The 15,856-nt window shown below is 46.4% G+C and overlaps 1 protein-coding gene and 1 pseudogene across 5 annotated transcripts in view; both read right to left on the reverse strand.

Moving 5' to 3' along the window:
- The window catches only part of vps51 (VPS51 subunit of GARP complex), a 31,757-nt gene extending 23,258 nt beyond the window's left edge, over positions 1-8,499 (reverse strand). For 2 of the 4 annotated variants that reach the window (XR_014620010.1, XM_084320143.1), the window contains exons 1-4: positions 8,310-8,499; positions 6,336-6,465; positions 5,283-5,429; positions 3,811-4,030 (exon numbers count right to left, since the gene is read on the reverse strand). Coding sequence is in view for 3 of the 4 variants with exons in the window: in XM_084320143.1 (XP_084176269.1) it covers positions 3,811-4,030; positions 5,283-5,429; positions 6,336-6,465; positions 8,310-8,495 (683 nt within the window). In the remaining variant the exon portion in view is untranslated. Of the gene's footprint in view, positions 1-3,810; positions 4,031-5,282; positions 5,430-6,335; positions 6,466-8,299 lie in introns of all 4 variants that reach the window. The other 2 variants (XM_084320145.1, XM_084320144.1) reach the window with 2 other exon arrangements.
- Positions 1-15,856, reverse strand: part of LOC311233335 (sodium/calcium exchanger 1-like) — a 194,989-nt pseudogene that overhangs the window by 172,467 nt on the left and 6,666 nt on the right. The window lies entirely within an intron of this gene.

Below are 15,856 nucleotides of genomic sequence, written 5' to 3' on the forward strand. Positions count from 1 at the left end.
TCTCCTACCTGTTGAACACTGTCAGGTGGGGGTCTGGTTCTCCTCCATAGACCTGTAGGATGCGTGTTCGCATTCCCGATCTTCCGTCCTAGGGCTTACCTACGCTTCTTTACAGGGTTAGCGTATGGGTACCAAGGGCTGCCGTTCGGCTTTTCTCTGGCTCCCCGCATCTTCACCAAGTGCGTGGAGGCCGCACTGGGGCCTCTGCGTCGTCAGGGGTTACGAAGTGTATTCTGCCCTGCCGACGTTCTGGTCCTTGGCGGTCAAGGTGGATCGTCAGGTCTCCTACCAGCCTGGGGTTGCTGTAGACTGGAAGTAGAGTACTCCTCTTCCCAGTCAACGGGTGGAGTGCTATGGGCATCCCTCTCAGAGCGTGTTGCGACACGCTCGGGAGGTTCCGTCCTAGGACGGTTACGGCGCTGTCCGTGATACGCCTGCTCGGTATGAGGGCATCTGCTCATTCCGTGGTCCCTCTTGGCCTCCTCTTCACCCCAGGAGGAGGTTACGGAGGTGGTTCTTTTCCAGTATGAAAATAGACCCGGTGAGAGGCAAGTCAGGACGGACAATACGACGTCAGTGTCGTATATCGACAGACAGGGAGGAGTACGCTCCTCCCGTCTGCACCGGGCGGCGGGCGGCTGGCTATGGGCGTTCTCCATCTGCGCGGCCTGAGGGCTCCCCACATCCCCGGCAGGGTGAATGTGGGTACAGGTGTAATGTCGCGGGGCGGTCCTCACCCTGATGGGTGGGGATTACGTCCGGACATAGTCAGGCAGGTCTGGGACCGATGCCGTGCCGCCTGGGATTCTTTCCCCATACATCTGTTAGGTCAGTTGTTGGGGCGGGTACGTTGAGGAGCGCAGGTCCTTGATCCTGATTGCGCCGGACCGGGGCGCAGCTGTGTGGTTCCCGGTCCTGATCCAGCTCTTGGTATCCCGTCATAGCCTGTTCCTTGGTCGGCGAAGGCCCTCACTCAAGCACACGGGTCGCTGTTCAGCACCCGGTGTTGTGCCAACGTCTGATGGTTTGGCTGGTGAGAGGGTAAGTCTGGAGAGGATGGACCCTTCTGTGGTTGATACCATCCGGAATGCGCATGCTCCCTCCACTGTCGCGCTTTACGCGGGCAGATGGCGTATGTTCCAAGAGTGGTGTAAGGCGGGGGGCAGGGACCCGGTGTCCTGCCCCCTGGATGCTGTCCTTGTTTACCTCCAGTCTCTCCTTGATAGACTGTCGGCTTCGACGGTGAGGGTATATGCAGTAGCTATATCCTCTTATCATGAGGGATTTGAGGGTGATGTTTTGTTCAGCCACCCTCTTGTGAAGCGTTTCCTGCTTGGCGCCCAACGCGTTAAGCCGGTAAAACGCTCTTTGGCTCCGAGTTGGGATCTTCAATTGGTCCTCGGTCGGTTGTCCTTGGCCCCGTTTGAGCCTCTTGAGCAAGCGCCGTTGGAACAGCTGTCGTTCAAGACCGCGTTCTTGCTGGCCGTCATCTCCGCTAAACGCGTGGGTGTGCTTTGTGCTCTCTCGGTACGACCAGAGTGCCTATCTTTTCGTTCCGATTGCGGTGCCACTCTGCGGCCTAATCCTGCCTTCGTGCCTACAAATATCCGGAGTTCCTTCCGCTCCAGGGATATTGTGGTTCAGGCGTTTCATCCACCTCCTCACGCTAGTGAGTTGGAGGCGGGCCTTCACCTGTCATGTCCGGTCCGGGCTTTGGGGATTTACCTCAGCCGTACTCAGGGCCTCAGGGCTACCGATCAGCTCTTTGTCTGTTACGGTGGTTCTCGTGCTGGTAAGGCACTATCGAAACAGCGCCTGTCCCATTGGTTGTGCGAGGGCATTGCCCTTTGCTACACGTTGGCCGGGCTGGCTCCCCCTGGGGGCGTCAGGGTGCACTCCACTCGTGGGGTGGCAGCCTCTGCCGCTCTGCTGGGTGGGGCCTCGGTGGAGGACATCTGTGCTGCAGCTTCATGGTCCTCCCCGGGTCCCTTCGTAAGGTTTTACCTCATGGACATGACCGGGGGTTCTGTCTCCCAGGCGGTTCTGAGGTCTGTGGCCTCTCCTGCTTCCCGTCCTTTGGTGGGGTAGCAGGGGTGTGTGGGTGTGGGCCACAGTGTGTTGTGTCACACGTGGTTCCGCCTGTGCTGTGTGTTCAAGGGGTTCTAGTTCCCTCTTGTTCACACTCGGGTGGAGTTGACTGCGCCTCCTCTTCATTAGGAAGGATGGGGTGACGGGACTCCCCTCCCCCCTAATGTGGGCTTACGGGTCCTCAGGGGGTGCATTTGTCGGGCCTCGCGTCCGCTCTACCCCATATCTCGGTATGGCTTAAGAGCGGGACGCGATGCCAATACGAAATATAACGACAGGTTATGTATATAACCTAGTTATACGAGTACTGGCTAAGCGTCCCGCTCTTAGCATGCCCCGAGTTCCCTTGGGGAAACTTTTCTTTGGAAACGATTTTTTTCGAGGAAGAGTGAGTGGTGGCCATGCCCAGTACTATTATAGTACGGCAGTAGGGGCGGGGCCTGGCAGGTGCGGGGTGTATTTTTGGTTTATTCGTTGATTGGAGTACACTAGGTACAGGGACCGAAACTAGAGAGCGCCGCCTGCCATTTGCGGGCAGTTTTTACGTTTGGCGCCTCCCACTTAGAGGACTGACCGCCGTGTGGCGGCCAATCAAATGGTCATGTGAAAACCGAAAATCATGATCCAATTCTGAGCGGAGTTCTCACTCGCTGTCTGAGCGCATTGCTGCTCCTAAACCTCCCCTACCTGTTTCTGTATGCTGCATGTAAACACACAGTCACCGTGACTGATGTTAGTCTACTCTAGTCAGAGAGACCTCCGTGAGCTGATGTTAGCTACTGTTACAAAATGACCCAGTCAACTATTCATTTTTAGTTTAATACATGAGGCATTGTGTAACGTTATCCAGCTGGCTAGCTTCTGATAGCTCCCGACATAAACAACTGCAAGTGTCCAGTTACATCGCATGAGGGCTGCAGCGCTGCTGACTAGGGTCCAGGTGCAGGGTAGGAGAATCCTTTCATGCTGAATGTAAGAGTTTAGGGTCCAGCTGTAGCGCCGGAGAATCCTTGCTGGAGCTGGAGGCCACTAGAGTATACACACAGACAGTGGAGCTGTTTGCAGACAGAGAGGTGGCGATGTCTCGCAGATAATACAACTACAAGTATGATTATATAATATATATATTTTATTTTTAAAAAAAAATTATATAAAATAATAATTTTTTTTTTTTATCAAAAGAAAGTTGACAGATAAGAAATCTGCTTGGCGGGTAGATTCTTCCCATCTACCCGCCACTGGCCGGTGAGTCAAAAAGTTAATTTCGCTCCCTGACTAGGTACATGAGATGAGGTATATCTCGGTATGGCTTAAGAGCGGGACGCTTAGCCAGTACTCATATAACTAGGTTATATACATAACCTGTCGTTAACCTTTCACTACCACACTACAGAAGGTTAACCCTTTCACTACAGAATGTTAACCCTTTCACTACCACTACAGGCAGTTAACCTTTCACTACCACACTACAGAAGGTTAACCCTTTCACTACAGAATGTTAACCTTTCACTACCACACTACAGCGGGTTAACCTTTCACTACAGAAGGTTAACATTTCACTACCACACTACAGTGTCCTTTATTTATTTTTTTGTTATGTGTTCCGATTCTGTATTACATTGCACAAAATGTGGGACCCTCTCGAAAACGAGATACTGTATCTCAATGTGGTTTTCCCAATAAAGAATTTCAATACAGACGGTTAGCAGCCAGTCTACAGACCTGAAGCGGAGGCGCAGCCTCTCAGCCAGGGCGTCCATGATGGCGCTGCAGTCCTCCTGGATGCTCCTGAAGGAGGGCAGGTGGCTGTACTGCAGCAGCACGCAGCGCGCCCGGCGGTGGGAGCTCACGGCCTGGCTGTAGGCCTGCATCTCCAGGCACGTGTTGAGCCGCGCGGGCAGCTCAAACAGGAACTGCAGCTTCCTCAGCAGAGTGTGGACCCCTGGGGGGGGGGGGGGGGGGGTGGGGGGGGAGACTTTATTAATGCTCTTAAATACACAATGTTTACTTCCTTATAACCGCAGGCTGCTATCAGAAGTTCCTGTCAGTAAGATAACAGGTAGGCTCTGTCAGTTAGTAGGCTCTGTCAGTTGAAAATATGGCTTAAATTAAAAACTAAAACTAGCAAACACTGCCTAAAACTAGGGATGCCCCCAATCGATCGGCCAGCGATCCGTATCGGCCGATATTCAGTATAAATATGAGATTGGTGAATTCCGATAATGCTTTATTTTCGCAGATCGTGAAAACCGATCGATGACACGCGCGCGAAAAACATGATCCAATTCTCAGCAGAGTTCTCACTCGCTGTCTTCTCTCAGGCACACACAGCAGCTGCTGCTGCACGCCTTGCCCCCCCCCCACCCCCCCTCACAGACCCCTCATGTAAACAAATGCTCCGGCAAGAGTCGAGTGCATGAGCACCTTGAGCTAGCATGAGCTACCTAGCTAACGTTACTGTTTAAACAAAATGACCCAGTAAACTATTCACTTTAGTCTAATACATGAGGCGTTGTCTAACGTTATCTAGCCGGCTAGCAGTAGCTACAGATAGCTCCTGATATCAATGTCTTATAACATAATTGACATCATTCGTTTTTGCAGCTGTTGGCTAATTAGCTATCGTGCTTCATAGCTGTCACTGAACACTGAGAACATCTTATAAGTTTCAGTTCATAGGAAAATACTTTGACTATAATGGTCAGAAGTAAATTAACTTAGATACTGTTATGCTTAACACCCAGTACTATTCACTTTACTTAATTTCTAAGATTAGATTAGATCATTTAGACTGGACTTTGAGAATGCCTGCGTTAGACCTACAGTATATAATACTGCCAGCTGCTATAAGAAAACCAAAAACGATCGGTATCGGCAGTGTATCGGCCGATAAGACTCATAGACGATCTGTGATCGGTGGCAAAAAACGTGATCGGGGCATCCCTACCTGAAACCTCTGCCGTTCAAACACCTTGTTCACCGTTCTACCATATTTATTTAGTCAGATAAATAAATCCATATTGCACACAAGAGGACCGGGTCTTGTGTGTCTCGTTAGAAGTCGTCCCTCACCGACAGCTTTAGGGTTAGGGTTAGAAGTCGTCCCTCACCCGACAGTTTTAGGGTTAGGGTTAGAAGTCGTCTCACCCGACAGCTTAGTGATCTGTGTGGGTTAGGGTTAGAAGTCGTCTCACCCGACAGCTTGGTGATCTGCGTGTGTTGGTCCTGAAGAGTCCCACTGATGGAGGCACTGAAGTCCGTGATGGCGGCCATGTTGGTGGAGAGACAGTCCATCTCGTCCTCCATCTTTTTGAAATCGTTCTTCATCTTTCTTATGGTGTCTAAGCAGAAGAGGAAAACGTGATTTAACAGGTTGTTCCTGTAAAACTAAATAATACGCAGTGTCCACTTTTGGGCCAATCGGTAACGATACTTCCTGTAATGAGTCATGTGAGCTACACATGGCATGTCATTGGCCGGCTTACCGCCCCTCCCACCTCAGGAGACGAGGGCAGCACAGGCTCCGCTCAGAACCAGTGCAAAACATGTTTGTTTGTGTATACGGTGTGTTGAAACTGATCTCAGATCACCTTACTGAGTGCCAGTCACACTGTCAGGTGTTTAGTAAAGTGAGCTGGGATCAGTTAGACACATACCTACTAACATACTGACACAAAACCAGTTAGAGACACATACCTACTAACCTACTGACACAAAACCAGTTAAAGACACATACCTACTAACACAAAACCAGTTAGACACATACCTACTGACACAAAACCAGTTAAAGACACATACCTACTAACACAAAACCAGTTAAAGACACATACCTACTGACCTACTGACACAAAACCAGTTAACGACACATACCTACTGACACAAAACCAGCTAAAGACACATACCTACTAACACAAAACCAGTTAGAGACACATACCTACTAACACAAAGCCAGTTAAAGACAGGGAGGGGCAACCTCAGGTGATAGTTGTCCTAATTATACTGGTGCATTCCTTTAACGATGGCACCTGTGTAACATTTAGTAATTTAGCTGAAGTCACCTGTAGCAGACATGAACTCACCTGTAGCAGGTATGAACTCACCTATAGCAGGTATCGACTCACCTGTAGCAGGTATCGACTCACCTGTAGCAGGTATGAACTCACCTGTAGCAGGTATCGACTCACCCGTAGCAGGTATGGACTCACCCGTAGCAGGTATGGACTCACCTGTAGCAGATATCAACTCACCTGTAGCAGATATGAACTTGTTGTAGTTCTCGTACACCAGGGTCTGCATGTCACTGTCCAGGGAGCGGATCTGCTTCACCATGCAACTCTCCTGGTCCATCAGCTCTCCAAGGGAACATTCTCTTCTCAGCTGAAGACACAATCGGACATGGACACACACACGCAGCTTAACTTTTCTTGGTCGAATGAAAGTACATTTCCTTATGCATTACAGATTTCATAATGTAACAGAAATCTCATCAGATGGAGGTCCTTAGGACAGAATTTTCTCAAATGGGTCAATGGCCTTATGTATCCATTTGGGGGTCCATTGCATAATGTATATGGCTCCTCCATAACCTATTTTGGACATTGAAATGTAAGCGATACCGGAGTCTTAAGGCGAGCACAGAAAGACTCAGAAGAAGCTTCTATCCCCAGGCCATCAGGCTGCTAAACGAACAATAAACACTATGCAACAACCATCAAATGCACACAGCACACACACCCACACTCAAACAAACAACACACTGCAGCACCCACTCTCCACACTTTAGATCACACAAACACACTTTACATTACACTTTATATTTATTGATAAAGGATTTGCACTACAACTCGTACACCTACTGTAAATTGTACCTAAATTGCACCTCATCCCATTTCTGCCTTGCACTATATAGTATTGTATATTAGTACACTGCACAGTATTGTATATTATATGGTAACTCAGTTACGTCTATTCTGCATCGAACATTGTACATATGTCTAAACTGAACACTGTGACCTCGTTTTTTTTTACTTCTAATTTTACTATGTTATTTTATTTCATACTTATCTTGTCTTGCACAGTCTCTGGAGCGTAACAGTAAGAAGCATTTTGTATAAAAGTATTCTGTACTTCTGTATGACAACTATTAAAGAAACTTGAACTTGAAACTTGAACCATAACCCTAATTCAAGGGCTCTAGTTAGAGCTCTCATTCAAGGGTACTATGACTATGCTTGCACCTCATGGTACAAAAGCACCTCAAAGGCGCTAAAAACAAGATTACAAACATCACAAAACAAACTGGTTAGACTACTGCTTGACCTTACTCCTAGAACCCACCTCACCCCTAGGATGGCTTAGAGTAGACGACAGAGTACAGCAACTTGCAATGGGCCTGGTCTACAAGATACACTACACCACTAAGGTACCCATGTACACGTCAAAATACTCAGTGAATACCACGACCACAACACCAGAGGGAGCTCCACAAATCATGTTAAACCCAGATTTGACTCAAACAAGGGACTAAACACGTTTCGCAATTATGCCACATCAATGTGGAACGCCCTACCCACAGTCGTAAAGGAATGTGAATCCCTACCCACATTCAAAACCGCTCTTGAAGAGCACCTACGGGAGGCTGCAATTCGAAACTGGCCACGTAAATGTCCAAACCCCCCACCCCCTCCTAATAGACAGTCTCCTCCCCACCGCATGTAATGTATATATTCTCTCCCCACCGTATGTATATTTCTCTCCCACCCACCCACCCCCTCCAAATGTACAGTCTCCTCCCCACCGTATGTATATTTCTCTCCCACCCACCCCCTCCTAATGTACAGTCCCCTCCCCATCATATGTATATACTCTGTCAGGATCTATGGGTAACAGTACTGTATATTTGAATACCGTTTATGTCACAAATGTATCAGTACTAAATACCTGTATGTCCATATGCCATAAATGTCATGTATGTTGTGTATGTCATAAATGTCAATATGAATTGAAAATGGGGGACCCTGATGTAAACAAGACAAACGTCTTTCTCTGGTCTGCATCCCCTTAACAATTGTGTGTATTGAGCGAGCCGTACTGTATTGTACCCATTCTGCAATCTGTTAAATCAAGTTTTCATTCATTCATTCATTCTTTTGATACTGTGTGTGAGTTTGAAATACAGATTTAATTACAAACCCGACCCTTCCATCCTTACCTTACCTTACCTTGTTGAGATACACCTCTGGATCGAAATGCGGCCCATTGATATCGCAGGGATCCAAGGCCTCAGGTTGATCCGGGGCCTTTCCTTCCTCGTTCAGCCCGTAGTAAAGCTTCAGCATGCCGTGGACCCGGCGTTTCCGGGCGGTCTCAGGGGAGGCTGCGGCCGCCGCGTCAGCGTCCTTGTCCATCTCTGTGTTCAAAGAAACAAAACAGAAATCACCTCAGCTAGCGACCAAAACCAGAGGAATATAACGTTAATGTTATTTATGTATAATAGTACATGACAACAAGCAGGGGTGACAGCTGAACTGACCGACGTTACCAAGCAACTACTAGCAGGCAGCCTGCTCTTACATTCACTGTCTAACCGTTTGAAAGCGAATTGCGTTACATCTACGTCGTTGATATACGTTACGTCAGTATCCTACCTGCTGGCCAGTGGGCTTTATTCTGTATTATGAATTCAAATGTACAAGTATTTTGCTCTACAAGCTCAAAATAGTATTTGAAAAATACCTGTGTTCCGCTAGCAGCAACAACAACCGAACTTCCGGTTGGCGTTTTTCCAAAATAAAATAAGTAATTGAAAAAGCTTTATTTTTGCACATTAAAACAACAAACTAAGCATTTAATTGGGACCGATACAATGCAAAATAGTTTTCATAAAATTATTCACAGTGCCTAAATAGCTACGTTTTTTTTATTGGAGTGCATAGCTATATATATTGGACTCCTGAATACTTTCCACAACAAAGTCATGTTTCTTAGAGCATGGCGATAGAACGCCTGCCCTGATTCCAAACTCTAACCTTAACCAACTGCGAAAGAGTCGCCTAAGCTTAACCAGTGTTATACAACGGCATGCAAATTTCTCGATTCTGATTGGCCATTCACACGTCTTTATTGGCAACAATCCACGGTCCTGGGCTCAGGACCCGCCCACAACCGAATCACATAATCACTCCGCCGGCTCACTCCGGGAGAATGTTGATAGCGCCAGAATGTTGATAGCGCCATAAGCCCATAACGACTAAATATGAAGCGATTCTGTCAAGGGGAATGTGTTAGTCCTTTAAACAATGTTGGATGATGTAATTGATGGGTCTTGACTCAATCTAGAACAAAAGAAAAATCGCGGATTGATTGATAGATTAATTGATTGATTTAAATTTCTTCCTTCCTACTTTCTACTGACTGCAGCGTTCTCTCTCACACTGTCCCCACGCTGGCGTACCCACAAACACACACACACACATACACACACACACACACACACACACACACACATACACACACACACGCACACACACACTGTGACACACACACACACACACACACACACACACACACTCCTGTCTGCAACAGCGGGGGAGTCAGACTGAGAGAGAAGCAGCGCTGTTTTAAGTGAGCATGGTCTATTGAATTGATTGATTGGTTGATTGCTAATTTTATTACTGTACCCCTGGTTTCCAACTGGTTAAGTTTAGGCTAAAAGAAATAAATAAAAAAATAGGGCGAAGAAAACGTTTTTTTCCTATAGGGCAAGTGTATTGAGCCGTATTGTATTGTACCCATTCTGCATCTGGTAATAAAATTTTCAATCAATCATTCCAATAATACACAGTTGGATGTGTTAGTTGGTTGGATGCACTTCAAGCTGCTTCCACATGAGGCAACTTCTCTCAATCATTCCAATAATACACAGTTGGATGTGTTAGTTTGGTTGGATGCACTTCAAGCTGCTTCCACATGGAGTTGTGGGAACTACTTTTTCTGGCGGATGGTTTTTTCAATAAATCTTCGATTAATGTGTGTTTATTGTATAGAAATAAGGTTGGATGAATCTGGCAGTTGTATAAAAGCTTTACACCACGTGCAGTCGTGATTTGTGACCAATAAACCATGCCTAGGGGGGTCTAACGACCCTCGGCTGCGCCTCGGGCCTAACAACCACCCCTAGGCATGGTTTATTGGTCACAAACCACTCCTGAGTGTGATGTAATGCTTAAATAAACTAGGCGTTAGGTAGTTTGCAGGCTGTTAGACCTGGAAGTGTCTATACTTTCCACAACAAATTTGTGTTTCCGCATTCGAGTTTTGCACTCTGATTGGCCAGGTCATGTGACATGTGCGCCAATCGTGGGACGGCAAGTTCTGCACCTATTTCCGTGTCAAACAGCCTGCAAACTACCTAACGCCTAGACTGCCTAGTTTATCACTGGTTAAGCTTAGGCGACTCTTTCACAGTTGGTTATGGTTAGAGTTTGGAATCAGGGCTGGCGTTCTATCGCCATGCTACAGTGGTTCCCAAACTGTGGTGCGCGCACCCCTTGTGGTGCGCAAGCACCCTCTAGGTGGTGTGTGACATGAAAAAGGTGGTAAATAATATATATATATTTTTTTTTTACAATAAAATTTCATAAAAATCTTAGTCAAACCTTTAGTATTATGGATATTAAACATGCTGGCAGAGTACATGCATCCATGTTGTCGTGAACATTTTAATTAACACTTTGATCGCCATGGGTTAAATTCATAATTTACCATCCCTCGCCATCTCTATTTGTCTATGGAGAAGTTCCCCTTCTTTGCAGGGCTATAACTTTTTAAATTCTATTACTAAATTGCCATTATTATGGCCCATTCAATGTCCTATATGTATTGTTCAGGGTGTAGCAACGTTAAACTTTTTCATTCACATATTCATACTAAAATATGGTCTAAAGCAGGGCTATTCAACTAAATTGTTCAGGGGGCCACATTGTCAGAAATCCAAGGGGCCAGGGGCCGGACTGCCACGGCGCCTCCCCGTGCTATGAATATATGTACACTTGACACAACACGCAACCACATTTTCACAACTTTTATTTAACTACATTGCAAAAGTAGTATACTTTTAAAAAAAAAGTGCTTCATTTATGTGCCACATCTGCAACATCTCCTGCAAAAAGTGCTTCATTTATGACTGTGCAACAACTGCAACATCTCCTCTTCAACATTTCAATATAAAAATAAAATAAAAAACAAACAAGTGCATGATGTGCATCTGAACATTCTAACTTCAACACTTGAACAAAAAAACACATTTATAGTGCAGCTGAGCTTATGAAAAAGTGCTTCATGTCTGTGCAACAACAGCAAATCACAGCATCTTATCAGCACTTATTGTCCACTCTTAACTCTCAAACATCAGGGGGGTGGGGGGCAGACAGGCCTAGCCTACATACACACATCTAATGAGAGCGATTGCACTTCTTTGACTGGGCAATGGGTTCATAGGAAGTGAGGGCTACCCGCAAACAGTGATGCAAATGCTCATTTGTCAAGGAGGCACGGTTGCTTGTTTTAATGGCATTCATGTGAAAGAAACTGGATTCACAGGTGTATGTTGAGCCAAACATTGTTAGCACAGATATTGCCAGCGTTTTTATTTTGGGGAATGTCTTGACATGAATACACTTTATCCAAAATGTTGTGGTGGATTCATTCTCAAGTGCCTGCTTCAGAGCAGATGATGCTTGCATGTCAATTATTTCAAGTTGCAGGAGACCTTCATCAATGTGAAGCGATGCAAGGAACTCTTGTCCTTTTGTGGAAATAGCAGCTACATTGGCAAATGGGTTGCTCACAAAATGCATCAATTCTCTGGACATGTCAAATTCATCAAATCGACTTGCAAAGTTTTCCCTCAATTTATCAATGAAATCTGTCATTAATTGAGTGACTTTTGGCTCAATTGTGCGTGTTAACGTTGACATGAAAAAAAAAAGTATATAAAAAAAATAAAAAAAATAAAGAAAAATATATATATATATATTTTTTTTATTTTTATTTTTTTTATTATCATGTAATCTTTGGCGGGCCGGTCAGAATCATCCCGCGGGCCGGATCTGGCCCGCGGGCCGCCAGTTGAATAGCCCTGGTCTAAAGTATAAGTATGTTTTTATCGTTTTCTGCAGCTTTCTTCAGAACGTGATTTATAGCCCTAAATGCATTATATTGATGATCAAATACAGTTTGGTAGGAATCTGTGCGAGATAAAAAATTTAAACTGGACGTGGTTCTAGAAGTTACTACGTGTCATCTGATGATGACCGGATGGGCGGGGGATTGTTTATAATTCCGTGGGCAGCGTTAGATGATTCATCCAGAGTGGGTCATATGTTCATCATAGCAGTTTATATGGCACACGTTAGAATATAACGCTGAATCTTACCGTGGCTTCCTCGCGCCGCTGGCAGATGAGCGTGGAACAGAATTTTTTCTATTATGGGATGGAGAAATGCCCGATCCATTTCCAGGTTGTATAATAGTATATACGTCCAAATCATGTTATTTTTTCGAGTTATTTGCACCGATCGATGTTCACTGTATCAAGACGGAGTCTCTCTAACGATAGCGAGTGCCCGGACCACATATGGATGAGCACTACCGGTTCAAAGGCTCATTTCCGGTTGGCGATCTGCCGATCGGCCACCAGATGGCGCTCTTGAACCGCTAGAGAGTTGAGTGGAGCTTTGCAGTGTGTCTCAGGGCTCCGGAGGGGAAATATGATTTCGGTCACAGATTTTTTAAATATTGACATCAAAGACGAGTTACGGCGTCTTCGGCAGAATGAGCATGGCTAGGAATGACGTCTTAACTCGTCCCCGGCGATCATAGTGTTAAATAAAGAAATTCCCTATCCATAGTCGCCGTGGGAAGAGATAAAATAAAAAATGTAATCTGTGCACGGAGACCAGCAACAATTTTTTCTTTTTTTTATTGGTCTTTTTCCCCCTCCATTTTCCTCCGATTTTCTCCCATCCCAATGTTAGTCGTATGCCAATTCCCAGTCCCTTCCTGATCGCTGCGCACTTACCCCCCACAGTCAGATCATCTGGGAGAGTGGAGGCTACCACGTGCTTCCTCCGACACACGTCCAGCCAATCACCGCTTCTTTTCACCTGGCAGCGCGGATTCTCATTGAGAGGGCGTAGCGTGTGGGAGGACCACACTATCCCCCCCACGTCCAATCCGCGCTTAGCAGGCGCCCCGACCGAACTGTAGGAGTCGCTGTTTACAACGACCCGGACCCACCCCGCCAGCTTCTCCCACCCTCTGATACAGCCAATTGTATCAGTGCAGACGGCCAGCCAAGCTGGTGACAACCCCGGAGCTGTGAGCTGGATTCGAACAGGCGAATCGAGCTCACAGCTCCGGGGCTGGTGACGAACGCAATCTCCGCTCGGCCACCTAACCGCCAGCAACAATTTTTTCTAACAGAAACCCATTGGGGGGTGCGTCAGCTAGGTCGGGAGGTGACAGGGGGTGCACGGCCAAAAAAGTTTGGGAACCGCTGCTCTAAGACAAACTCTAACCTTAACCAACTTCGAAAGAGCGCCTAAGCTTAACTATCCAAAAACTTGCGGTCCCACGATTGGCCGTACATGTCACATGACCTGGCCAATCAGAGACGCGGAAACACGACTTTGTTGTGGAAAATATTCAGGCGACCCGGAAATAGGCGCAGAACTTGCCGTCCCACGATTGGCGCACATGTCACATGACCAGAAACGTGCGTGGCCAATCAGAGCGCAAAACTCGAACGCGGAAACACGAATTTGTTGTGGAAAGCATAGACGCATATTGGACATGTACAACAAATCACTTCACACTTCACACCACCGGGGAGCGTCTATTCGAAAGGCAACCGGTTTATGCTTCCACGTTCGCGTTTTGTGCTCTGATTGGCCACTGCTGTTTCTGGTCGCACCAATCGTGTGACGGCAATTTCTTTCACTGGTTAAGCTTAGGCACTCTTTCGAAGTTGGTTAAGGTTAGTTTGTCTTAGAGCATGGCGATAGAACGCCAGCCCTGATTCCAAACTCTAACCGTAACCAACTTCGAAAGAGTCGCCTAAGCTTAACCAGTGATAAACTAGGCGTTAGGTAGTTTGCTGCTGGTCGAGGCAGAAATGGGCGCGTCACGCGATTGGGCGCACATGTCACATGACCAGAAACGTCAGTGGCCAATCAGATTCGCAAAACGTATAAACCGGTTGCCTTTCGAATAGACGCCACCAGCGTAGACTACCACTTTAAAGGAACACGCCAACGGTATAGGAAATGTGCTTACTGTCTTCTCCAGAGTCAGACAAGAAGATACCAGTTTATTCTCTGTGCATTCAATGCGGAGTTCTGCGGGGAGGGTGTTCCAGAAGGTGGGAGGTGCTATGCTGAAAGCTGGTTCGGGGAATGGAGAGCTGACCAGTGTCCAAGGATAGGACTGATTGATTGATTGATTGAAAACTTTATTAACAGATTGCAGAATGGGTACAATACAGTACAGCTCAATACACACAATTGTTAAGGGGATGCAGACCAGAGAAAGACTTTCGTCTTGTTTACATCAGGGTCCCCCATTTTCAATTCATCAGGACATATATGACATACATGACATACAGATAGTCAGTACTGCTACATCTATACATTTATGACATACCAGATTTGCAAATACAGTACTGTTTGTGATACAGAAGGAGTCAAGAAAAGGGAGTATATACATCTGACGTAGAAACTGTACATTGGAGGAGGTTGGGTGGGGGGGGGTTGGGTACATTGGGATATTGACAACCATACTGGGTAATTTACATTGGAGGTGGTTGGGGGGGGGGGCACACTGTATAAACAAGCAAAACTGTACATTGAGGGGGGGGGGGGGGGGGGAGTTGACACTGTACAAACAAACAAAATTGTACATTGGACTATTGACAAAACCATACTAGGTAAATGACTGTACATTGGAGGGGGTTGGGTTAGGATATTTACAGGGGCCAGTGTTGAATTGCAGTCTCCCGTAGGTGTCCCTTGAGAGAGGTTTTGAAAGTGGGTAGTGATCCACATTCCTTTACAGCTTTGGGTAGGGCGTTCCACATTGATGTGGCATAATTGCGAAACGTTTTTAGTCCCTTATTTGAGCCGAATCTGGGTTTAACATGATTTGTGGAGCTCCCTCTGGTGTTGTGATCGTGGTATTCACTGACCTTTGGGAAGTATTTTGCCATGTACATGGGTACCTTGGTCGTGTAGTGTATCTTGTAGACCAGGCCCATTGCAAGTTGCTGTACTCTGTCGTCTACTCTAAGCCATCCTAGGTTGTCAAAGTGGGCAGGGGTGAGGTGGGTTCTAGGAGTAAGGTCAAGCAGTAGTCTGACCAGTTTGTTTTGAGATGTTTGTAATTTTGTTTTTAGCGCCTTTGAGGTGCTTTGGTACCATGAGGTGCAAGCATAGTCGTAGTACCCCTGAATGAGTGCTCCTGCCAGAGTCTTCAGGGTATTCTTGTTTACCAGAGAGGAGATCCGGTACAAGAATCGAGTTTGTTGGTTGACTTTTTTTATTACATTGGATGCCATTTTGTCACAGGAGAGATTAGCCTCTAGGATGGAACCCAGGTAGGTAATTTCATCTTTCCTTGTGACAATATTGTCACCCACTGTAACTGAGAAGCCGTCGGTCTTGCTGAGTTTGTTATTTGAACCGAAGAGAATGGACTCTGTTTTGCCCATGTG

The sequence above is a fragment of the Notolepis coatsorum genome (genome assembly GCF_963971535.1).
Source record: "Notolepis coatsorum genome assembly, chromosome: 8".
Classification (NCBI taxonomy): domain Eukaryota; kingdom Metazoa; phylum Chordata; class Actinopteri; order Aulopiformes; family Paralepididae; genus Notolepis; species Notolepis coatsorum.